Here is a 25,525-nt window from a genome sequence, read left to right on the forward strand (position 1 = left end):
TGTCTTGCTCAACAACCTAGAAGCAGATTACATAGCTTGACTTTCTTGATGTAGTTTCTGTTTGTGACATAGTATATGAGTGTGTAGGTGGTTGGTGTTAGGAAGGGCATTCAGTTGTAAAAACCATGCCAAAACAGACACAGAAGTCTGGTGCAGTCTTCTGTCTGGCCAGCTCCTGTCAAACCATCCCACCCATGCCAGCATGGAAAGAGGGCGTTAAATGATGATGATGATAATGTTTGTTTGTTTATGTTTACACCTGTGTTTATTAGTATTTTTTGGTAGATGGAAACTGAAAAAAGCCCATTATGTGTGTGTGTGTGTGTGTGTGTGTGTATATACCGTAAATCCTCGAGTATAATATGCAGGGGATTTTTAGGGGGTTGTACCTCTAAAAAGCCTATAATATGCACCCCTTCTCTAACTTGAGTCAAGGTCTATATAACGTCCTTATTTTCTGCAAACAAAGTGCACAAAAAAGCTACATGTTTGCATTATGTCATATATAGAATAATAATAAAGAACGTTACCATATATATGTTTACAAACCAAGGACATTATATAGACCTCCTTGACTCAAGTTAGTGAAGGGGTGCGTATTATACACAAGGTTTAGGTTTTTCAGAGGTACAGCCCCCTAAAAATCCACTGCATATTATACTCAAGGGTGGACTATACTCGAGGATTTATGGTATATACACACACACACACACATAATGGGCTTCTTTCAGTTTCCATCTACCAAATTCACTGGCAAGGCTTTGGTTGGCCTGAGGTTCTAGTAGAAGACAGTTACTTAAGGTGCCATGCAGTGGAACTGAACCTGGAACCATATGGTTCTGAAGAAAGCTTCTTACTACACAGCCATCCCTGCACCTATACATTTGTACTTACTGAACTTTAATTAACACAAGTATTAATCACTTAAATTTGCTTTGTGAACACAAATGTATACACAAACATATTTATGTGTGTAATAATGTTTTTTTTCCTTCTCTTGCTTAAAATTTTTTTATATTTCATTCTTTCTGTTTTTTAAAATTTTTTATTTATTTTTTTAAATTTCAGAATGAAGACGTACGACCTCATATCCGACAGCGCTACCGGCTCTTTCAGATGTTACCACCATAATCGACGTTACCATCGTTTTTATTTTTATTTTTATTTTTTTTTTTTATCCGGGGGAACTAAATCTTCTTGTGTCCTGAGCTGAGCAGACTATTGTATAAACAAACTCACACCTCCTCCAACACATCTATTACTTCTATAATACTACTGTTACTACTACCACCACCACCTCCACGACTACCACCACTACCACCACCACCACCACCACCCACCACCACATTACCATCATAGCAGAGAGGACACAAAAGGAGAACTAAACGTCCACTGGAGCAACTTTGTTTTTTTTTTTTTTTTGTTTTGTTTTGTTATTATCCTTAGGATCCCTCTCCATCACTCTAAATTTTAAAAAAAACAACAAAAACAAAAAATAATAATGGATAAAAGAAAATTAATTTTAACATCAGAAAACCCTTTAATTACATTTTAACAATGTTTTATATATATATATATATATATATACATATATATATATATATATATATTTATATATGTAATGTATGTATGTATATATTTATATATGTATGTATATATAAATATGTGTATATATATGTATATGTATATAAATATGTATATATATATATATATATATGTGTGTGTGTGGGTGTGTGTGTATAAATGTGTATATATATATATATATATTTATACATGTGTATATATATATATATATATATATATATTAATATATGCATGTATGTATATATATATGTGTGTGTGTATATATTTGTGTGTGTGTGTGTGTATGTATATATATATATACACACACGTGTGTGTATATGCGTATCTATATGTATGTATGTATATATATAATATATATATATAAAACATCATGGGAAATTGGGTTGGGGTGAGGGTTGATTTGATGAGAGAAGAAGAAGAAAGAAATTTTCACTTCACAAAATGTCCTCTGAATAGGGCCAAAGTAATTAAGTTTAAAAAAAAAAATAATTACAAAACCTCAAGACTTTACAAGATAACGATCATCGTATAATTAATTAAAAAGAATTCAGACCTTACAATTGCTGATGAGAAGGATTATTATTATTATTATTATTATTATATATTTTTATTTCTTGTCCCTGATTCTCAGGCTGAATCCTGAGAATTAGCAGGAGGAGGAGATAGCAGTTTGTGTAAATTCACATTTCCTTGCCAAAATCATTGATGTTATTAATTTCTTTTAATTTTACGCAAGACAACTTATCCCTCTTCTTCTTTTTCTTTTCTTTTTTTTTTCTTGTAACGCCAGTATCTTTTTTTATTATCATTATATATATATAAGGAATAAAAATGGTAAGTTGACTCTGATGGGATCTGAAAACACCAACAAGAAGAGACATAAAACAACACCCAGTACAACACACTCACACAATCTATTGTTTTTTATGATTTTCTCTACCTACAAACAACCCTTTCAATACTGTTAATGTTTTCAAGATTTTTTCCTTTAAACATATATTTGACTTTGTTAAAAGCTATCTTTTTTTCATTATAAAACAAAAGAAATTATAATTTTCTTAGTTTTAGTCTTTATCTTTAAAGACTTTCCATTTTTACCATGTTTATTATCTTCAATCATTCTTAAGGAGGCAAGCGGGCAGAATCGTTAGCATACCAGGCAAAATGCTTAGCAGTATTTCATCCATCTTCACGTTCTGAGTTCAAATTCCACTGAGGTTGACTTTATCTTTCAGCCTTTCAAGATCGATAAATTAAGTACCAGTGAAACCCTGGGGTTGAATGTAATCAACTAGTCCCCTTCCCCTAAATTTCAGGCCTTGTGCCTTTAGTAGAAAGGGTTATTATTATATTTTTGCATTTGTTTTTTGTTTTTTTTTTTGCCCTTTCAACTATGCTACTTGCATCAATACCTGTTTATTAGTATTATTGTTCTTGTTGTTATCATGTTATCACCATTGTTGTTGTTGTGGTGGTGGTGGTAGTTGTTGCTATTAATATCACTATTAATTTTATTCCGTCTGTCCGTGGTTTAAAATAGTATTAATTTCAACTATATACTTCCTGCCCACTGCATTGTGTAAGTTAACTTTATACTTAGTTAAAACATACTACTACTGATTAGAATAGTTACAGCATTTGACAAAATGCTTTCCTAAAAAATATATATATATTAGTGACAGGCAGAATTAATACTGAGAGGTAATATATATGCTCACTTAATCATGGGTGTTTTATTAGAGCAAACTATACTGTGATTGATACAATGAAAGACACTCTCATATTGGCTTTTGGTGCAAAATGCAGTCTTGTTTATATTGCTAGCATTATAAACAAGTGCATTTTACAATTATTAATTATAGTACTTATGTTCTGAGCTCAAATCATGCCAAAAGTCAGGGTTAATAAAATAAAGTACTGGATTTGATTTAATTAACTTACAACCAAAATAAGGACACCAGTCCAAATATACCAGTGTATAATAATAATTCCTCAACAAGGCGCAGGAGTGGCTGTGTGGTAAGTAGCTTGCTTACCAACTACATGGTCCCGGGTTCATTCTCACTGCATGGCACCTTGGGCAAGCGTCTTCTACTATAGCCTCAGGCCGACCAAAGCCTTGTGAGTGGATTTGGTAGACGGAAACTGAAAGAAGCCCGTCGTATATATATGTATATATATATATGTATGTATGTGTGTGTATATGTTTGTCCCCCAACATCGCTTGACAACCGATGCTGGTGTGTTTACATCCCTGTAACCTAGCAGTTCGGCAAAAGAGACCGATAGAATAAGTACTAGGCTTACAAAGAATAAGTCCTGGGGTCGATTTGCTCGACTAAAGGCAGTGCTCCAGCATGGCCGCAGTCAAATGACTGAAACAAGTACAAGAGTATAGGTACAAGACTAGAAATTGTGGCTGACCACGGAAGGACAAAAGGAGAAGTTGAACTCAGAATGTGAAGAGCAAGAGCAAGAACTACAAAGCATTTTGACCCTTTTGATACCAACCCACCTGAGGTCACTCCTGATTCTTTGATATAAACTTCCACTATTAAAGTGATATAAAATAAAACTTGCCATCAAAATTTCTAATTCATTTATGTCTCAAGCAACAGCTAAGAATGACAAAATTATTTTACGAAACTTTTCATATTTTCATTTCAATGGAAATATGGTTTCAAAAGGGTTAATAATTCTGCTTATCCACCTCTTTTTATTAGTGCAGATTAATGATAACTTAATCTCAGAAATTCAGATTAAAAAAAAAAAACCTTGTTTTATTTGGTTTCTTCCTATTTCATTCAGGTTGATTTTTTCCTCTCATCCATCTGAGGTTGATAGTCTGTTGTCCAGCATAATGCCACCACTTGGTCCCTGAGTACCCTTATTAACAATCACTCTGTTGCATTCAGACCATGTCTTTGAACTTAGGATATCTTCCTCCCAACAACAATGAAATCCCTGAAAAGGGATTTCTACTGACTAAACTGTTAAAAAAAAAAATAACAGCAGTCTTCAAGAACTGGGGTTGATACAATTGTTTATATACTTGGAGTTGATGCATTGCCCTAGCATGGCCACAGTGCAATGATTGAAAACCAAAAGGAGAGTAAAAGAATATAAGAAAAATTAAGAATTTAAATTATTATTTTAATCATTTTGCATGTGTTCCATTAGTGTGAGCTGGGTATATTAGAGTACCATTAGTTATAGGTCAGATGTGGAATACCGTAGACATTTGCAGTTTCCTTTATGGCCCCAAACTGCAGTGTGTGAGAGGAAATTTACATTATATTTCCTATAACATTCCCTTTCAAAGGGCTGTGAGTTAGCAGAATCAGTTCGTCATATGTAGTTCCATCCCTTTTATATTGTGTTCAAATCATCCCTGGTCTGACTCTGCCTTTCATTTTTTTGAGGTCAATAATATATGACCTCCTCCTTAAAGTCTGTTAGAAATCATTATTGAATTTATCTTTAATTATTCACAATAAGAGATTCTGTTGTATAAATTATTTACAGTATTTATACATTTACTTACATGTGGCAAATATATAATCCCCAATGGATGGGACTCCTGTCACAAGAGTATTCATTTATGCCTGCTGTGTGAACTGGAGCAACATGAAATGAAGTGCTCTGCTCAAGAGCACAACACTTTGCCTGGTCTAGGAATTGAAACCACAATCTTAGAATCAGGAGTCCTACATTGTAACCACTAAGCCATGTGCCTCCACTATTAAGGTGAAGATATATATGCTTAACCCTTTAGCATTTAAACCAGCCATATCCAGCCAAAATATTCTATCAGTTTTATCTTCAAATCAGTCAGATCTGGCCTCTCACACCCACCCTATAATGTCATTTTTTAAATAAATAATCATGTCATCGAAATCTCAAAGCTTACAGAATAATGCATGATCAATTCAAACAATGTGAATGAATATAAGCATTAAATTTGATGAAGTATTCTTGGAGTTAGGCAGTTAAGAATTTACCATAGGAGTACATTTTTCAAGAAGGATAAGTAACTGGTAATTGGTTTTTTTTTTTAATTTTTAATATCAGACAGGAAAGCTAGAATTACTGTATATTAATACTCCTAAGAATGGCTATACACACTGGAAAAATTCACTGGTTATCTGTTATTTTTTACTTGTTTCAGTCATTGGACTGAATGCTCCATACTGGGGCATCATTGCTTTGAAGGATTTAGCTGAATAAATCCACCCCAGTACTTTCTTTAAGTCTAATACTTATTTTATTGTCAGTTTCTTTTGCTGAATTGCTAAGTTATAAAGGTCATAAACAAACCAGCACTGATTGTCAAGCAATGGTGGGAACAAATGCAAATACACACACGTGCGTACATATGTATGTGTGATGAGCTTTCACACAGTTTTTGTCTGCCAAATTTACTGACAAAACATTTGTCAGCCTAACACTATAGTAGAAGACCTTTGCCCAAGGTGCCATGCAGTGAGGATTTAACCCAAAACCACATGGTTGCAAAATGAGCTTCTTAGTGTTTAGAAAACTAAAAGCATATTTTCACAGCAAAAAAAAAACAAAAAAAAAAAATTTAGAGTAAAATTCTTTATTAGGTTTTATGAATTTCAAATTCAGTGATCTTCTGAATTACTCAAATGCAGCATTGTATTGTAATGTATAAACAAATGTATTGCATGACTGCCAGGGTACCACGAGTATGAGTGCATGTCATCAAGTTGTGCAAACTTTAGTATTGTAAGATCTTATTTCAGGTTTATGTTCTCAAGCCAGATCTTGCTGAAGCATCATATATCTTTTTTTTTCTTTCTTTCAATATAGTAAAATATCTATCAAGTACTGATATCACTTCTGTTGACTACATTCCCACTTCAGAATCTGTGCCAATATTTGCAGTCATAAGGTAGCAAGCTGGCAGAACCATCAGCATGCCTGGCCAAATGGCACTAAGCATTTCGTATGTCTAAATTCTACCGAAGTCAACTTTGCCTTTCATCCTTTCGAGGTCAATAAAGTAAGTACCAGTTGAATACTGGGGTTGAACTAATTGACTTACCTCCTTCCCCAAAATTGCTGGTCTTGTACCACAGTTTGAACCCATTATTATTATTATTATTATTATTATTATTATTATTACAATGGAAAGTAGCAAATTGGTTCTCATTAGCAAGTAAGACAAAATGCCTTGTTATATTTATTTTACTTCATTAATGTTCCAAGTCAAAATCCCACCACAGTCAACTTTACCTTTCATCATTCTAGGATTGATAATTTCTGGCCTTGTGCCTATGTAAGTAAAGTGGGTGACAGATCGGCAAAGTTTTTAAAGCATCAAACAAATATACCTTGTGGTATTTTAGTTATGGTTGTTTATGTTCTGAGTTCAAATCCTAGCAAGGTCAACTCTACTTTTCATCTTTACAGGATTAATAAAACAAATTACCAGCCCAATACTAGTGTCAACACTGTGTAGTATGATCTTTGTCCTTGGGTAGCAACTGTTATTTCCTGTTTGCTTACCCTTACAAAGTATGAAAAATGGCTAATATTTCATTCAAACTTGACTTTTGCCCACTTGTTACCATTTGGACAGCTAGAAATAAACTAGACCGTTGAGCTTACGAGCCTTGTATTTATACTGCCATCTATGTTGCCAGAATTTTCTAGAAATCCTAAAACTTTTAGAAGTTTCTAGAAAATTCTGCTTCAGCAACTCTGCACTGAGATTGCTTGAAAGGTAATGGAAAATAGGTCAGTTTCAAAACATTGAAGTCCAGGTCAATAAAAGCAAAATTTGAAGAGAATAGTAGTCATTTCCTTTGTTTTCTAAATAGAAACAAATAGGAAATAACATTTACTGACCAAAGACAAAAAGATTAAAAAAAAAATTTTGTTACACAGTGTAATTCTTCTCCCCAAAATTTGTGGCCTTGTGCCACTATATTAAAAGATTATTAAGGTTGTGGATTGGCCAGATTATTAAAGCATTAGATAAAACACCTTGCAGTATTTATACCAGTTTACATTCTGAGTACACAACCTCATCAGGTCAACTTTGCCTTTCTGCCTTTCAAAATCGTTAAAGTAATCATGTTTATGTATAAAAAAAAAGAAAAGAAAAAGAAAAAAAAGAAATTTTGTATATCTCAATTCATTTAAATATCATCTTCACTTCATTAATAAAGTACTCTAGTAATATACTAATAGAGTAACACAATATTTTTGTAGTAAAGGTGTTTTTATTTTGAGTTTGCTACTTTGTGTTTTTTTTTTGTGAGGGGGGGGGTTTCTCATTTAAAATAAAATACCATTTAGTGTGTTTGTATTCTTATAAGGTGATATTTTTCTAATAGGTCTACAGTGGTGTGAGTACTTGCACCGTACCATTGCTTGTGGTATATGAGATACTTAGAAGATGCCACTGTCTATGTAAGAGTACCAGTGATGTACTATTTACCTACAATATTAAAGTATTTGGTTTGCTAAGCATTGCTTTCTTGTATCAGTAGTTTATCAGATAAAAGAATGGATTGGCTTTAACCCTTTAGTGTTCAGGTTAATTTGTCAAAAGTAATCCTTATTTATTCACATTTCAAAAAATTTATCTGATATTATTTTGTAGCTTCAAGATAGGAAAGATGTAATTGCTTAATTTTAGAATGACATTGTAGGGTAGGTGTGAGAGGCTGGTTCTGGCCAGTTTGAGCATAAAATGTGTTGAATATTTGGGCCGGATACAGCCGGTTTAAACACTAAAGGGTTAAGTTAACATTTTTGTACCTTAGTTAAGAATGTCGGTCAACATGTATCTAATACCCTATATTTTGTTTTTTGGCCTTACCTCTCTCTCTATCACTCATACAAACAAATAGTACTCTTTGTATTACAATCACTATTCCTGAGTACATATAAAAAAATTTTTTTAATGTAATTAAAATTTGGTGAAAAGTTACATTGATGACGAGAGAACCCATCACTCTTTTGAAGCCTCCTTCCTTGCCAGGTGATAGATTCATCATTATCTTTATTTGGGAAGTTGCTGGGAATGAGTATACATTTACCAAATATTTTCTTAGGGGTACTGAGGTGGGGGTGGGTTAGGGTCTCGTTTTCTTGTTTATTTTTCTTTTGATTTAAATAAAAAAAATTTGTTGGTCTTTTTGCTTCAGTCACTTTTTTTTTGTATTTTCATTTTCACATTATTTATGTTTTTTAATTTTTTTTCTTTTTTCTTTTTGTTTCTTTCTCATGAAACTGTTTTTTGAGTGTTGCTGTAAATTGCTGTGAATAATTCTGTTGATATTATTTAAAGGGGGTAAAAAAAAAAAAAAGGGCAAAAACCAGAAACCCTTTTAGGTACAGTTCATCGTTGAGAGCAACGAGAACAACATAGTTCACACGTGTTTTTCATTAGGTTGCAGTGGTGCATTTTGTAAGTTGAAAGAGTTCGAATCTTCCCATGGACCTAGAGAAGACAACAGAGAAACAATTCTACGTATTCTTCTTCTTTAGTGCATTACTTACTACACAATGGTGGAGGCGCAATGGTCCAGTGGTTAGGGCAGCGGACTCGCGGTCATAGGATCACGGTTTCGATTCCCAGACCGGGCGTTGTGAGTGTTTATTGAGCGAAAACACCTAAAGCTCCACGAGGCTCCGGCAGGGGATGGTGGCGAACCCTGCTGTACTCTTTCACCACAACTTTCTCTCACTCTTTCTTCCTGTTTCTGTTGTACCTGTAATTCAAAGGGTCAGCCTTGTCACACTGTGTCACGCTGAATATTCCCGAGAATTACGTTAAGGGTACACGTGTCTGTGGAGTGCTCAGCCACTTGCACGTTAATTTCACGAGCAGGCTGTTCCGTTGATCAGATCAACTGAAACACACGACGTCGTAAGCGACGGAGTGCCAACAACAACAACTACACAATGGTATTTCAATAAAGTCATGGGAAATTAAGCATGATGTAAACTAAACTCTTGCAGATCTGAAAGTATTGGTTGATAATGAGGAGGCAGAGGAAATGGTTTCAATTTTTTTTTCATCTCATGAAAGCTTTGCTTTGCAAAAACAAATATTACAAGTCCACTTTTTTTACATAGCCATTTCTTTTTTTTTTCTTTCTTTCTTTCTTTCTTATGCTTAATTTTTATATGAATTTTATATTTTGTTTAATATTTTGCTTTCCCTACCACATCTGAAAATAGAAATCTCTTCAATTTAAAAAAAATTGAATAAGCACACATAAAAGAAATCAAGTTAAGGAAAATTGATATACAGTTATATTTTTAATCTAATATATATATGTATATATAAAAGTTACTAAAAAAGTAAACATCATGATAGATTTTTTTTTTTGTTTTTTTTTGGTCATACTTTCCTTTCTTTCTCTCACTTCCATAATTGCAAATATAAAAAAAAAAAACCCTCAATTCTTTGGCCCTGCTCATGACAGCCACAAATTCTACCATTCTGTATAGAGAGACTATCATTTAGTACACAATTTTACAATGTACATAGTAAAATATATGGAGTTTTTTGTTTGTTGTTTTTCCTCCCTTGTAAAATGAGTCATTTGCTTGAGAAAACACTCAGTAATATTTTTTTCGTCCTTAAAGACTACCCATTGTTTGAATTACATTAAACTATATATACAAATCTTGAGTTGGTGTTTCATTATTTATTGTAATACAGGTACAACACTGGACTCTCCAGACCCTGAATCTTTTATAATCCATCCTAATTTACGAGCAAGAGATTCAAATTCTTGCTGTCACAAGACTAGTTTACTGGTACCTTACACAGTCCAGTATTAATAAACTTTTACCATTACACTCTCTGAGTGGTTGGCGTTAGGAAGGGCATCCAGCTGTAGAAACTCTGCCAAATCAGACTGGAGCCTGGTGTTGCCATCCGGTTTCACCAGTCCTCAGTCAAATCGTCCAACCCATGCTAGCATGGAAAGCGGACGTTAAACGATGATGATGATGATGATGATGATGATGAATGTGCAGCAGGTACCTGTATTTCATTTAATTATATAGATAAATTTAATATTTGTTTAATTTAGAGTGGCAAGCTGGCAAAATGATTAGCAACATTTCATCCATCTCATTCCGAGTTCAAATTGTACTGAGGTTGGCTTTGTCTTTCATCTTTTTGGTGTCAATAAAACAAGGTACCAGTTGACCACTGGGGGTCAATGTAATCGATTTACACCCACCCTCGAAGTTGCTGGCCTTGTGCAAAATTTGAAGACAATATTTGTTTAATTTAGCATGTGTTGACTGAGGTGACCACCTTTGGCTCAGTAGGGTAGCAATCTGACAAAAATCATTAAAACGCTGAGCAAATTGCTTAGTAACATTTCGTCCATCTTTACATTCTGAGTTCAAATTCCGCCAAGGTTGACTTTGCTTTTCATCCCTTTCTGGGTCGATGTAATTGACTCACCCTATCTCTCAAAATTTGAAACCAGTATGATTTTAGAGTGTGTCGACAAAAGGTGACCACTCTTGGTTCAGGTTAAAAAAAATAATAATCTGGAAAGGTTTTGGAATTCAATGTTGTACCTGAATATGTAATTATTGTTTCCTGTCTTCCTTTATTTATTTAGATGATACAGTAATCCTTTAGCATTCTGACTATTCTGTTAAATGTAATACTTATTTTCTCTTACTTGTTTCAGTCACTAGACTGGCTATGCTGGGGGCACTGCCTTGAATTTTTAGTTAAATGAATCAACCCCTGTAGTTTTTTTTCTTTTTATAAGAAGTGGTACTTATTTTATAGGTCTCTTTTGCTGAACTGCTAATATACAGGGGACACCAACACTGGTTGTCAAGTGGGGACAAACAGATACCTATAGAATGGGCTTCTTTCAGTTTTCATCAATCAGAAGGCTTTGGTCAGAAGAAGACACTTGCCCAAGGTGCCATGCAGTAGGATTGATCCTGGAACCATGTGGTTGGGAAGAAAACTTCTTGCCACACCTATTCATATTGTTTTGAATTAATCGTGCATTATCACATACCTCTGAGATTTGAGTGATGTGATTGTATATGCTTAACATTGTAGGGTAGGTGTGAGAAACCAGATCTGGCCAGTTTGAACATAAAACAGGTAAAATATTTGGGCTGAATTAAATGCTAAAGGGTCAAATGTACAAGAGTTTCTATAATTTTTGCAGGTCCTTCCAGAGAGGTGCATTTGGTATGGCTAATTACTGGTACTCCAGTTATAACAATGATCATTTCAGTTGATCTGATCAATGGAACAGTTTCCTCGTGAAATTAATGTGCAAGTGGCTGAGCGCTCCACAAACATATGTACCCCTAATGTAGTTCTCAGAGATTCAGCATGACGAGGTTGACCCTTTGAAATACAGGTACAACTCATTTTTGCCAGCTGACTGGCTTGCAGCAGCATGAAATAAAGTGTCTTGCTTAATGACACAATGCGCTGCTGGTAATTGATCTTATGACCTTATGATTGCCAGCCGAGAACCCAAACCATTAAGCCATGCACCTTCACAACATGGCTAATACCCAAGTTAGAATATGTGGAATGTCTGCAAGACAATGTAAGGTGGGAAAAGGCAGTCAGGTATTAATGTTTATACTAAAAGTTATCCTAGAACAAAATCCTGTATGTTGAACCTACCACCCTGAAACTATGGGCTGCTCATTAATTGTAGATAAATTTCTACTTATTGTTGGACATCACTATAATGTGTGTATAGTACCTAAAATAAGAAATGGATGCATGAAATTCAAGGTTCTGTTATTCCTGATGGCAGCATAGGATGTATTTCTGTATGAAAAGTAAATTATATAAACTAAACATAAAATTACGTGATAGTGAAGTAAGGTTGAGTATAGACTAGAGATTAATCAGCACAGAAAGGAGAATGGAGTCTAGTATGATATATTGTACAAGTAATAGGTGATGTTTGCAAGGGAGACAATTGTGAGCATAGATATTCAAATCTATTACAACTCTGTTATGCAGGCATTTATATACACGTTACTGAGACTAAGTAGTTGATTTCACTGATTTCAGCATTCTACTTGTGAACACCTCTCTCTCTCTCTCTCTAATACAAATGATATATGAGCATATGCATGTCTACATACATATATGTACATACCTACATCTACATGCATATATAGATGCATATCCGGGTACAGGACGTCAAAAAAGGAACGGGAACATAAAGCACAGAAACGGACTTTGTTTACAGACAACAGAACGAACACATAGGAAAACAGACGAGCCACTTATGGAACTTTTCCTTCAGCTGCCTCTACTCTAAACTATTTATTTTCATGTTCAATTATAATAAAAACAATTTTAAATTAATATGATGGGTTATTCTTTACTGTGGATGACCTGAAGATTTATACTACAATAACATTTTTGACTGACATAGAAATGGATTATTGAATGATCGAAAACCTGTGCATCAACAGTCCCACTATCTTTCCTGTTCCACCAAAGAATGCTACTAATGCCTAGGCATTGATGAAAAAATATACGGTGTTCTGAAGAAAGATAGAGTGAACCAAGAAAATTATATCACATTTAGAAAAATATGGCAGTCAGAACTCACCTATTACAAGACAATATCCGACGATGCATTTGCAATACCAATGCTGATTTGTAGAGGAAATCTGTTCCATAGACATTAGAATACAAGTTTATTATTCTTAAACAAGAATGTTATTGATAGTGACTTCGATGTTTTGGCCAACAAAGCCATCATTGAACTTTGATGCAATGAAGTTAGTCTTGGTTTTATGTAGTCTCTGTTGAGTTTACATCTTCCTTGGATACCGTAGGTACTGTAAGTTTTAGAGGTAATACTTGATAAGTGTAAGCACCTGTATATGCCAGATAGTGGCAAAGGTGAAAGAATATATTAAACGTAAATTGAAAACAGAACACAAAGGATATCGCGGTACACGTGTTTCAAGCTTTATACACAATCTGTCATTACATCAGTATATATTGTTGATATAAAGGATGGTTTAAAGCTATCTTCAGCCGCAAACATTTTCATATCCTTGGATATGTAAGTTTGAGTGAAGTGGTGATTAGACTGTAGGGTGGGTTATGATGGAGGTGTTTTGGGGAAGATTTTATTAATTAAATTTGGTGTTATGTTGTTGTTGAGAATTTTGGACATGAAACTTAGCTTGCGAAGACTTATTGGGGCACTACACTCTGAGTGGTTGGCGTTAGGAAGGGCATCCAGCTGTAGAAACACTGCCAAATCAGATTGGAGCCTGGTGTTGCCATCCGGTTTCACCAGTCCTCAGTCAAATCGTCCAACCCATGCTAGCATGGAAGGCGGACGTTAAACTATGATGATGATGTAAGAAGAATTTTGCAAGCAGGTGTGTATTTACCATTCCACTCAAGTAAGATTTTAACTCAACAGAGATTAAATAAAACCAAGATTAACTTCAGTTCATTGCAATCCGACGATGCCTTAACTGGCTGAAACTTTGAACTTACTGTCAATAACATTCTTATTTAAGAATAATAAATAAATATACATATATATATTTGTGTGTATATATATATATTTTCATGTATGTTATCATTTAACATCTGTTTTCTATGCTGGCATGGGTTAGACCTATACATGCATTTATTTGTTATAGATGAGTGTTATGTGTGTGAGTGTACACAAACTTGCAAACTGGTGGAAGTATTAATGTCTGATGATAAAATGCCTAAAAGTATTTGTTCTGGTTCTCTGCACTCTGAGTTCAAATCCCACCGTATTCAACATTACCTTTCATCTCTCCAGGGTTGAGAAATAATATATCTGTCACAACTACTTTCTCTCTGAGTAAAGATGGTTGTAGTTAGAGACAGAGTGGTAAGGGCTCTGCCAGAATACGAAAGACATGTTGTATGTACTTTGGTAAGTGCTTTGGCATGAAACTCTCAACCCTTGAGTCACTGATGTAGCCTCTTGACTATAATTAAATAACTACACGCACCCATATAAAATCACCATTATTATCTGTTAACACTTTCGTTTAAGTATTTCTTTTGAGATGCTCTGTGTTTCTTTCAATTGATTTTAAATATAACAAAGAATTTAGTAAAATAACTTGGTTATCATTAAGCTAGTGTTAGGAACATAAATTGTGACTAAGGTTTGGTGGAAGATTTTAATTCAAAACTAATGAAAACAAGGCTTTTGTACTACAGAGCCAGAGGCGGTTTCAGTCGGATTGGTATCGAAAAGGTTAATGTCCATTTGCCATTCTAGCATGAGTTGGACGATTTGACAGAATCTAATGGCTCAGATGAATGTACCATGCTCCAATGCCTGCTTTGGTATGGTTTCTACGGTCAGACACAATAATACTAACCATTTCCCAGAATGTCGTGGGTTTATTATTTTTTTTTTTCCAGTATCTGTATTAGTGCAAGTGAGGTTGCCATGTCACTTGCAAGATTAATAGGGCTACATTAGAGAGATTAGCAGCTTTATGTTAAGTCAGTGGTTCTCAACCAGGGTCCATAGAAGATTTTGTTATTAAAATTTATCTACAATAAATTGGTTATGTACTTCTGCATACTCTTTTACTTGTGTGGTTGTGGCCATGGTGGAGCACCGCCTTTTTGGTCGAGCAAATCGACCCCAGGACTTATTCTATCGGTCTTTTTTGCCGAATCGCTAAGTTACGGGGACGTAAACACACCAGCATCGGTTGTCAAGTGATGTTGGGGAGACAGACACACAAACATATACACACCCATATATATATATATATATATATATATATATATATATAGTTAAAAAAAACACAAAAAACAATAACAAAAAAGTGAGGACGTGATACGGATAGTGTTATTGGACGCTCGGGAAAGGAAAGAGAGAGAGTATCACATTTCGGGCGGAGCTCTTCGACGGAAAGTTCAAAGAATGGAAAAAACGGAGGAAGAGAAAAATGGCACCGATGCCCACGAGGTTACATTGTGGTTACATACATATATACGACGGGCTTCTTTCAGTTTCCGTCTACCAAATCCACTCACAAGGCTTTGGTCGGCTTGAGGCTATAGTAGAAGACACTTGCCCAAGGTGCCACGCTGTGGGAATGAACCCGGAACCATGTGGTTGGTAAGCAAGCTACTTACCACACAGCCACTCCAGCACCTACACAAAATATTAAAATTTTTTTTATACAATACCTAATAATATTTAACCATAAAATATATAATAGGATTTTTAAACATCAAATGTCTAAGAGGGTCTATCCAAATAAAATAGGGATCAAAAGGGGTCCACAGGTAAAAAATTGTTGAGAAACACTGTGCTAAGTGATGAAAGATTAAAGCATGAAACAAATGGATAGAACTAGTTTCTTGCTGTAGAGGAGATACCTAGCATCTCATATACTAAATGATGGTGATGAGGTGTCATGGTGGGCCCAGGGCAGAAGAAGAATAAGAAAGATGGATTGACAGAGGTTGCAAGAGTGTATGGGGAGAGCAAAGGGGTACAGATGGGGTAAGAGTGAACAAGGAGAAATATACTGAATAGTGAACAGGCCTACTTCTCTCTGAAACATCTTTCTAGGCCATATTTTCTCTGTCTTCTAATCTATAACATTTTAGAAACTGAATATTAATCAAGCTAATGTCATAGTGTTACATCTAACAACGCCTCTTATTAACATATCTTCAGTTGGTGTTCTAATGTCAGAATACAGTGCAGTGCCATTGATATATTAACCCATGACCCTTCTGTATCTTTAATATACAGAATTTTCTTAATATAAATTCATGTCAGCATGAACAAGCTAACAACAGCAATGACAATAGAAGTGTCAAATAAAATCTAAAGGTCTTTTGTCAATATCATTTGCATTCTGAAACAAAGTACATTTATTTCAGTGAATCTGCTTGGAAATCTTCGATATAAATGTCTAAGTTTACAGTCCTGCCAAAGTCAAAATCCATAGAGCCAATGAAGCTGCCTCTACATAGTTGCTCAACTTGCTAAAAGTAGCAGCCAAGCCTTCAAATTGCATCCTAATTGGATAATATAGAGATACTTAACAAAAAAATATATAGGCGCAGGAGTGGCTGTGTGTTAAGTAGCTTGCCTACCAACCACATGGTTCCGGGTTCAGTCCCACTGCATGGCATCTTGGGCAAGTGTCTTCTACTATAGCCTTGGGCAGACTAAAGCCTTATGAGTGGATTTGGTAGACGGAAACTAAAAGAAGCCCGTCGTATATATGTATATATATGTGTGTGTGTGTGTGTCCCTAGCATTGCTTGACAACCGATGCTGGTGTGTTTATGTCCCTGTCACTTAGCGGTTCGGCAAAAGTGACCGATAAAATAAGTACTAGGCTTCCAAAGAATAAGTCCTGGGGTCGATTTGCTCGACTAAAGGCGGTGCTCCAGCATGGCCACAGTCAAATGACTGAAACAAGTAAAAGAGTAAATAAAACTGATGGAGTCTCATCTGGAATTAACTCTAATAAAAGGTTTGCTAGATCAGTATTGATTTAAGGCTAAAATAATGATCATATGAAGTCACTAGAAATAACAGTCAAATCTACCTCAAATCACACCCAACTATCATTATCATGATGATGATCATCTTCATCATTTAACGCCCATTTTCCAAACTGGCATGGGTTGGATGGTTTGACTGGAGCTGGTAAAGCTGGGGATCACACCAGGTTCCATTGTGTTTAAAATTAGTGGGGCACATTGTGTTAAGTAACCCTAAAAAACCTGTATCTGGATACAAATAAGGGGTGGTCATAGTTGAAACATTTTTTATCTAAAAAGAGACAACCATAAAGATATATGATGTTTAACCCTGAGTCTGCTGAGATCAAATAAATAGATCTATAATTGAAGATATTCCAGCCTTGACCATCTCCTCACTTTTGTATACCCAAGACCACTGGCCAAGGGACAAAATTTGCTTGGGGATGCAAACCCAGGTCCAAAATATTTTACAAACAAGGACTTTTTAAAAAAATTTTGTTCATTGATCTTTGAGAAGAAACTTAACTTCTAGCTACATTTTACAGATCACTTTTTACACAGTTTCTAAACCAGACAAAAATATGTAGGGATGCAAATTTTGATTTTGCACCTCCAAAATATTTTAGGTGGTGTGCTCGCACTCCCTACCTCCACTGTTACTGGGCCCATGCCCAAAACGCCATCATTCAATGTGTCCTCCATTTTGTAAGGGTAATGTGTAATTTGAGATATTTAGCTGCTATTTCTAGCAGGTTGCCAGTGGCTAAATATATTGATGGCAACTGAATAACAACATTGAAGTATCCATCAATGGGTAGTGGTAATAACCGATTTTAGTGATGGAAGTGTACGTTGTCCTCTTCAGAACAGAGCTAATATTAAATAACAACAGACTGATTAAGTTAAAATGGAGGAAAAACTCATCAAAAACAAACAATAAACAATTCTTATCTTTTTTTTAATTAATTAAAAGTCACCTAACCCTTTGTCTTCATTTGAAATTGTTGATGAGAATTAGACATGTAGTAGCATAAATAGGAAAATTTACATATGATTATATAAGATAAAGGTTTGCAAAAATGAAAATATAAATTTGCATTGTAGTTTTATTATATTTGAACATGTGAAAGCAAAAGGACTTACTGGAAAGGAAATTTGAAAATGAAATCTGGAAGAATTCAGAATTTTTATGGTGACTCCATATTTATAATCGTTCAGATCGGAAAGTTTGTTCGATTTCATTTGCTTTAGTAATATCAAAGAAAGCAATTTCGGTGGCTTTGCGTTCACCATGTGATACGCATAATTTGTTGTCTGAGGTTAAGGCTAAGCCTTGCGGATGTCGTAATCTATGATAACTGCTAAGAGTCTCTCTAATCCACTGGCCTCGCTGATCAAAACAAGCTATACGATCATTATAATGATCAGCAATTAAGACGTTCCCAGAATGGTCAATGCAAATACCATATGGGGAACGAAGAAATCCAGCATCACGTCCATAAGTACCTATGTTTGTGACAAGAATTCCATTTTTGTCAAATGCTTTCAGAGAATGATTACCAGAATCAGCAACAAAGATTAATCCATTTGGAGAAAATATTACATGCCTTGGAGAACGGAAAGGACAATTGTTCCTATCATTGGTAGGGTTTATTTCAAGAACGATGTTGAATTGTTTATCTAGAAGTGTCAGAGAATTACCCTGTTGGTCAGTGACAGCAAAGTATTCACCGAGAGGATCTTCAGAAATACCAAAGGGAGATGTGAAAGAACCCTGCCTATACGTATTCATGACTGTACCTTCTTTCGATAGAAGCATAATGCATTTCTGGACATGACTAGTTAGCACCACTTGTCGCTCTTTAGTCAAGGTTGCACAAACTGGATAAATGTTCTCCAGGTCACAAGTATTCAATAGCTTACCATTTGTGTCTAAGGTTTGAAGTCGATTATTGAACATATCAGTCAAAAGTAAGACATTGTTACCAATATACTTAACATCAGTTACATCTCCAAGGTGACCAAGATCACGTCCTTTCTTTCCAAACCTCCAAAGCCCTACAGCATTTTTCAAATTTGAAAAATCTTCATCATACTGAAACAGTGTGTTGTCATATGCTTTACCTTCTGGTCTGCTAATCTGGAGCTGCTCAAAGAATTTACCATTTTTTCTCTCAGTTTTTGATACAGGCATAGTGGATTCGGTTTCCGTATTATATTTAAGCAAAATGCATTTTCTCTTGTATAACTTATCATCAGAATTTGACTTTTTACGAGAAAGTTCCTGACACTGTTCTACATCAGGGTTACCAAGTTTATTCAAACTTTCCAAAGATATTCCTCTGGTATCTGGAATTGAAATCATAAAACATTATGAGTAATGATTGTCATATATATTTCACAAAGTATGTGTGTGTATGTGTGTGTGTGTGTTAGAGCAATTTCAAAACTGCAATTTATTCTTTTCTTACACTGGTATAGGGTTACAAATTTTGGGAAGGATACAGTTGATTGGGCACAGTCACTATATACTAGGTACTAATTTAATTTACTTCCTTCTAGAACAGTAGTTATACAACTTATTTTATCATGGAACCCTTATACAATTTTGGCGATCTTTCGGTACGAATTCCTAATTATCAGCATTTTCCGTAAAAAGTGTCTTCGGCAATCTTTACCAAAGATCGGCCTTTTCCGTAAAAAGTGTTGGAGAGAAACAGGGAAACGACGTCATAACAGCGAAAGACATACAAAGAGCGCAATTTATTTTGAAGGGTTTAGAGTTAGGGTGAGGGTTTTAGGGTTTGCGTTAGGGAATTCCGTCCCTAACCGTAACCCTGACACTAAAACCCTAACCCTAACACCGTAGTGAAGATCGTGCGGGTGTTACGGAAAAGGCCAATCTTTGGTAAAGATCGCCAAAGACACTTTTTACGGAAAAGGCCAATAATTAGGAACTCATACCGAAAGATCGCCACAATTTTTAAAAAAGGAAAAAAATAACTCACTGAACTCATTCCTATATTTAACGGATAATCTCCATGATTTTAATCTAAAGAAGATATTAAAGGAAACAAAAATTGTTTTACTCGACTCTTTTTGTTACCGACTACGCTCTGTCCTTCCCTTTCAGGATTCTACTCCTCTGAAATTCTGTCCCACCACATGCTTTTCTGCAGCCATCAGCTTGCAAATGTTCCAGAGGAATGTTAACCCTGCTGATTTCACTGATGACCATTGACCAACGAAGGCCACAGGCATAGCCCATTCCAGCTCGATGGACAGCACTTAAACACCATCATTCAAAAGACTTCAACGCATACAGCACCTCTTGATTTTCGAATTATACAGGTAACAAAAGAGATAATGTAATATCAGCGTAACTAAAACCCCTTTTTGTATCCCCCAAAAAACCACAGCATATTTTAACTCGACACGCCAATTCTTCCCCTACGCCCCTCGACCTCACAAGTCTTCACGGCCTGTCTTGCTGCCCAAATGCTCGCCACATCGAGCTAAATTTAATCATTAACATCCCCTCAGTTCTGGAGCCGTCGGGGGTTATCCAGAAGTGATAGAAAGAGACCAGATGGTTAAAAGTAGTTGCCTCATTTGGGATGCCAAAGTCTGCAACTCCTTCGCTCCTTGCCACATCCTGGATGCTGCAGTTAATGGGAGGGTCACTGATTCCGTAGTCGAACGGAAGAAAACCCTGACGTGCCGGGACCTGATAGTGAACTATCTTTTCCAACCTGTGGTGTTTGAGACCGCTAAGTTCTTGACAACGTTGGCAGCTCGCCTCACCGAAGTATCAGGTGATGCCCGTGAGGGCGCTTGGCTTTCCCAAAGCCTTCGCCTCTCCAATGCCCGTGGTAACGGTATGAGCGTGCTGGCTTGCTTCAAGAAGTTCCGTTAAACCTTGCAGTGTGCGACCAGTTGCTATGATAAAAAAAAAAAATTCCCACAAATGGTTTCAATGCAGTTTTAACAGAAAGATTTGGAAGAATTAGATGAACGTTCTCCGGTAATTTTCTTTCATGTAAATAAATGTTCATGTTAATTTTAAAATTTGCCAGCAAAATCTTACAAAATGAAAATGTTCTAAAAAATTTTCTAAAATTAAAATTGCTTAACTTTCCTCGCAATTATCACAAAAGACTCGTACATCAATGAAGAAAACAAACATTTTTTCAAAACTTGAAAACAAGTTCCTCTAAGGAACAAAATAAAGATTTTCAAAATTCTACAATACCTTGTAGTAACGCTGTGCGCATGCGTAGTCTCACGCATGCGTGGAATTCAACAACCAAATTTCCCGCTTCATTCTACCTCTTTCTTGCTGGCCAGCGATTGAGCAAGGGCGTGTTTAGCTGTCTATCTCCATCTTTCGAACTTACGCTAGATAGCTCGCTCACATCTACATACCAACGTCCCAACAACCATACTCACACACACAGAAGACGTCTCAACAAACAAGAGCTAAAGATGTATATATTTACCACCTTGAATAAATGTTGTTTGTGTTGATAGTCTGGAGTTCAGCGTTCCGTTATAATTCTTAATTTTATATAGGAAAGTCAGGTATACATCTAATGATGTATAACCCACTTTCCTATAAAGTGGTGACCCCGACGTGATTCGAACATGCAGCCCGCTGAGCTACAATAACCCACTTTCCTATAAAGTGGTGACCCCGACGAAGAAACAAACGCAGCATGGATTCTGGACTACCAACCTATAACTGGTGAACCCGACTAAAGAACAAATGCGGCCATGGAGACTGAACTACCAAGCAACGATGACCACCAACATCTCCAACCATAGTCAACACGACTTACTATGTACACCGAACTAAACCACCGCGGCAAATCTCTCTCTTCGATTCTGTTAGGTGACTTAGCTTCACCACGATAATAAACAGACAAGAATTACAGCCTGCGATACTTCCAATTGTGTACTCAAGAACTTGGTATAAAACTCTCACGTGTACTGACTTTCTATCTGTTGTGATATCTCACATACATATAGACAGCCTGTTTTTTATTATGTTCTTATATGTCGCATTCACACTCTCACATACACATACATCTTTTATGCCACACTAAATATCTCTTGTTATTCATTTCATACGGTTGTCTTTTCTATCGTCTCATTACTGGCTATTTATGTTATCGTAGTATAACATAATTATTTGTATATCATCTTTGATATATTATTTTGTATTCGACCGTGTGACACGTTTAAATAAAAGGAGTCCTCTGTTTTTCCATTCGTCACCATTTCTCCTTTTTGAGTTCGCACGGTCGTTCTTTCATCTTGGGTTAAGAAAATTTTCTTCGAGGTTTTCGCTAATGGTCATACAGAGATTTGTTTGTCGACCGTCTGTAAAAGCGCACCTCTTCAAACATCATCACCGAGCGACCTTTTCGCCACCAGCTTCGTTCAACCAAGATTACCACCGTGACGACAACAACTACTACTACCAACTACAAGCATTCCCCCGACGTCGCCAAGTTTCAACAGGACATCATCACCACTGTCAACATCATTACCACCACACATACAGAACACAGCTATATTACAGTTCCTGCGTATTAATATTCCAAATTTCCTTGTGTAACTTTTATAGAATATTCCGTACCAGGTAACCGGTCACAACTAGCATCCGACGCTCAACTACAGCTCTGCTCATGGACCACAACTTCCTGCGTATGGACATTCTATCTCCTTGTGGAATTTTTATACGAACTGGTTTTCTCCATCTCAGTGTTTTAAGACTTTTCACAGTCTGTTACAGACACTTTTACAATGTTCTGTGTTTTTTTCTCACACACACTTGTGCACTCATACATTTTCTTTCCCTTCAGTAAAAACAAACACTCAGACTTTCACATTCCGTGATTCCACACCAAATCACAAGTATATATATAAGACTCCTAGGGCCTGAAGGTATCGTTGTAGTTATCAACATCTCATACCAATATTGTCAAATTCAAAGAACCTAGAAGTGAGGCGAAATCATAACAATTCTAAAACCAAATAAAAACCCAAGCAAAGTTGCATCATACAGACTCAGCATGTACACATACGTACACTTTTAAAATTCCAAAAATTTAACAGCCCATATCTTGTTGTTGGCACTCCGTCACTTACGACGTCGAGGGTTCCAGTCGATCCGATCAACGGAACAGCCTGCTCGTGAAATTAACGTGCAAGTGGCTGAGCACTCCACAGACACGTGTACCCTTAACGTAGTTCTCAGGGATATTCAGTGTGACAAGGCTGACCCTTTGAATTACAGGCACAACAGAAACAGAAAGTAAGAGTGAGAGAAAGTTGTGGTGAAAGAGTACAGCAGGGTTCACCACCATCCCCTGCAGGAGCCTCATGGAGCTTTAGGTGCTTTCGCTCAATAAACACCCACAACACCCAGTCTGGGAATCGAAACCGCGAGTTCGCTGCCCTAACCACTGGGCCATTGCGCCTCCACTGACAGCCCATATCACCCTCACTAAATCGCAACACGAGCTTAGACCACTACACTCAATCACAAAACTGCTCACAAAATTACACAACCAAAAAGCCCGCATCATTCTGACTTCATCAGCAGGTTTATTTTGCCCTTTTACCAGGTATTTTACTCGTACAAAAGAGTTCAACTCTTCCTTAAGAAATAACATAAAACATTGGCGAGTAAAGTACCCCACTCAGACTGCCAAGCCTATGGAGTTTGCAAGGAAACACTTCCAAAACTTTCAAACCGATTGGAATGCTGTGAGGATCCGTTCTCTCAGTTGCTCTTCAACCCATATTTACACGACCTTCTCTACAAAACACACAAGCAACCTCACACGCAGATATCACACTCACATCCTCCAACCATTCTCAAAACACTGCCACACAACTACCCTAAACCTGTTTAAATCATTCAGAAACATAACTTCGCAACAAGAGTCTTAATGTAACTCTCATCAAATCCATTGTATCTCTCCTAACCAGCAACACCAAAGCACAAATACAATCAACTCTCACAGAGCTACGTAGAGTTTCCTGCACAACATTAACAGTCAAGTAAGCAAAATGATGCGCAAACATATTTAGGTGCCACATATGACCAACACCAAGAAATGACAATGGTGTACAAAGAATATTAGAGCTATCGTGGACTCTGCTACTCTCTTCACAACAAACCAAAATAAATAATCACAAAACAGTGTACGGTGCACCTTAATTAGGTACTCAAACCACTTGCACAACGAAACAAAAATAACTAATAATGCAAGATATGCAAACGGCGCAGTTTGTTTGTGCGGCAAGCTTCAAACATCACAGTTCATGTTAATACAAGGGGAAAACGCCTGCAAAAACACCCAGAACAATGCTCTAGAATACTTCCTGATACCCTAAAGATACAATCGTTCTCACTCAACCCAGAAAAGAATACAGAACATATTACATAGAAATACCTACAACATCAATAACTTCACTGGCGCCCACTTCGACGCCGCTGTAATCGACCCCAGGATCTACAGAAACACGGAATTAGACTGAACTGTGTGTATAATATGTTCAGACTGTACTTCAGAATGATTCATCATAATGGCGTGTGCAGTATAATCTTCAGGCAGATAGATCACTGAGCCGATTCTCGTCTTTCGGCCGACTGTCTGCGTGGCATACGGGTGTTTTCGATCAAAGATAACAACAGGTACATATGAACGTATGCGGAAGCCTCTGCGTCTTTGTTCGACTTACTCGAAATAGCAACCAAATCTTCCTCAAAACCACGCCCTACAGCGCTTTTAGAAAGAACATATTTGACCAATGTACTTTTAGATTGACTGTGTCTGAATAAAGACGCGATGGTTAAGGTTGGAGTGTCTGAAGTCAGTAGTCTTTTCGAACATAAACAAACCTGGGGCAAACAACAAGTGGTATTTTACCAATCCTCCAATTTTTCCTCGGCAGTATTCGAACACAGATATTTGAGGTTGAGGCTGACACTGAATTCCATAACGCATTTCTGTATTACTATTGCTAGCGAACCAACAAGGTTAAGAAAAAAAAAGTGGGGTAAAATTTCCCTTGAATTACATAAAGACGAGATCATCAGAGCTGAATGCTTTTCCACATGAAACTACTTAGGCATGGCAGATTTGGCGAGTAACAAATGATTATTTGTAGTAGAAGTAAGCTAACTGGGACACACGAACTGGCAGAATAGTTAAGAGTACAAGACAAAATATCACACGATAGTTACATTCTGAATTTGAGTCCAGCTGACGTCAACTTTAATTAGTACTTTTGTTACAATGACATTCACATTTAAGATGAATTACAGGAATTTCGGTCGACCCAAAATCTAAGAAGTACTTTTATCTTAAGGACCGC

At 36.2% G+C, this 25,525-nt stretch overlaps 2 protein-coding genes across 16 annotated transcripts in view; one reads left to right on the forward strand and one right to left on the reverse strand.

The window, feature by feature from the left end:
- The window catches only part of LOC106869924 (CTD small phosphatase-like protein 3), an 81,789-nt gene extending 80,320 nt beyond the window's left edge, over nt 1-1,469 (forward strand). For all 4 annotated transcript variants that reach the window (XM_089365918.1, XM_089365919.1, XM_089365920.1 and 1 more), the window contains one exon: nt 1,069-1,469. In XM_089365918.1, coding sequence (XP_089222044.1) covers nt 1,069-1,131 — 63 coding nt within the window. In that variant the 3' untranslated portion in view covers nt 1,132-1,469. The remainder of the gene's footprint in view (nt 1-1,068) is intronic.
- A 16,604-nt stretch (nt 1,470-18,073) lies between these two features.
- Nucleotides 18,074-25,525, reverse strand: part of LOC106869927 (uncharacterized) — a 47,755-nt gene continuing 40,303 nt past the window's right edge. For 10 of the 12 annotated variants that reach the window (XM_014915860.3, XM_089365921.1, XM_052974230.2 and 7 more), the window contains one exon: nt 18,074-19,483. In XM_014915860.3, coding sequence (XP_014771346.1) covers nt 18,339-19,483 — 1,145 coding nt within the window. In that variant the 3' untranslated portion in view covers nt 18,074-18,338. Of the gene's footprint in view, nt 19,484-21,386; nt 25,287-25,525 lie in introns of those variants that run through there. The other 2 variants (XM_089365922.1, XM_014915861.3) reach the window with 2 other exon arrangements.

The sequence above is a fragment of the Octopus bimaculoides genome, chromosome 18 (genome assembly GCF_046866305.1).
Source record: "Octopus bimaculoides isolate indiv1 chromosome 18, ASM4686630v1, whole genome shotgun sequence".
Lineage (NCBI taxonomy): Eukaryota > Metazoa > Mollusca > Cephalopoda > Octopoda > Octopodidae > Octopus > Octopus bimaculoides.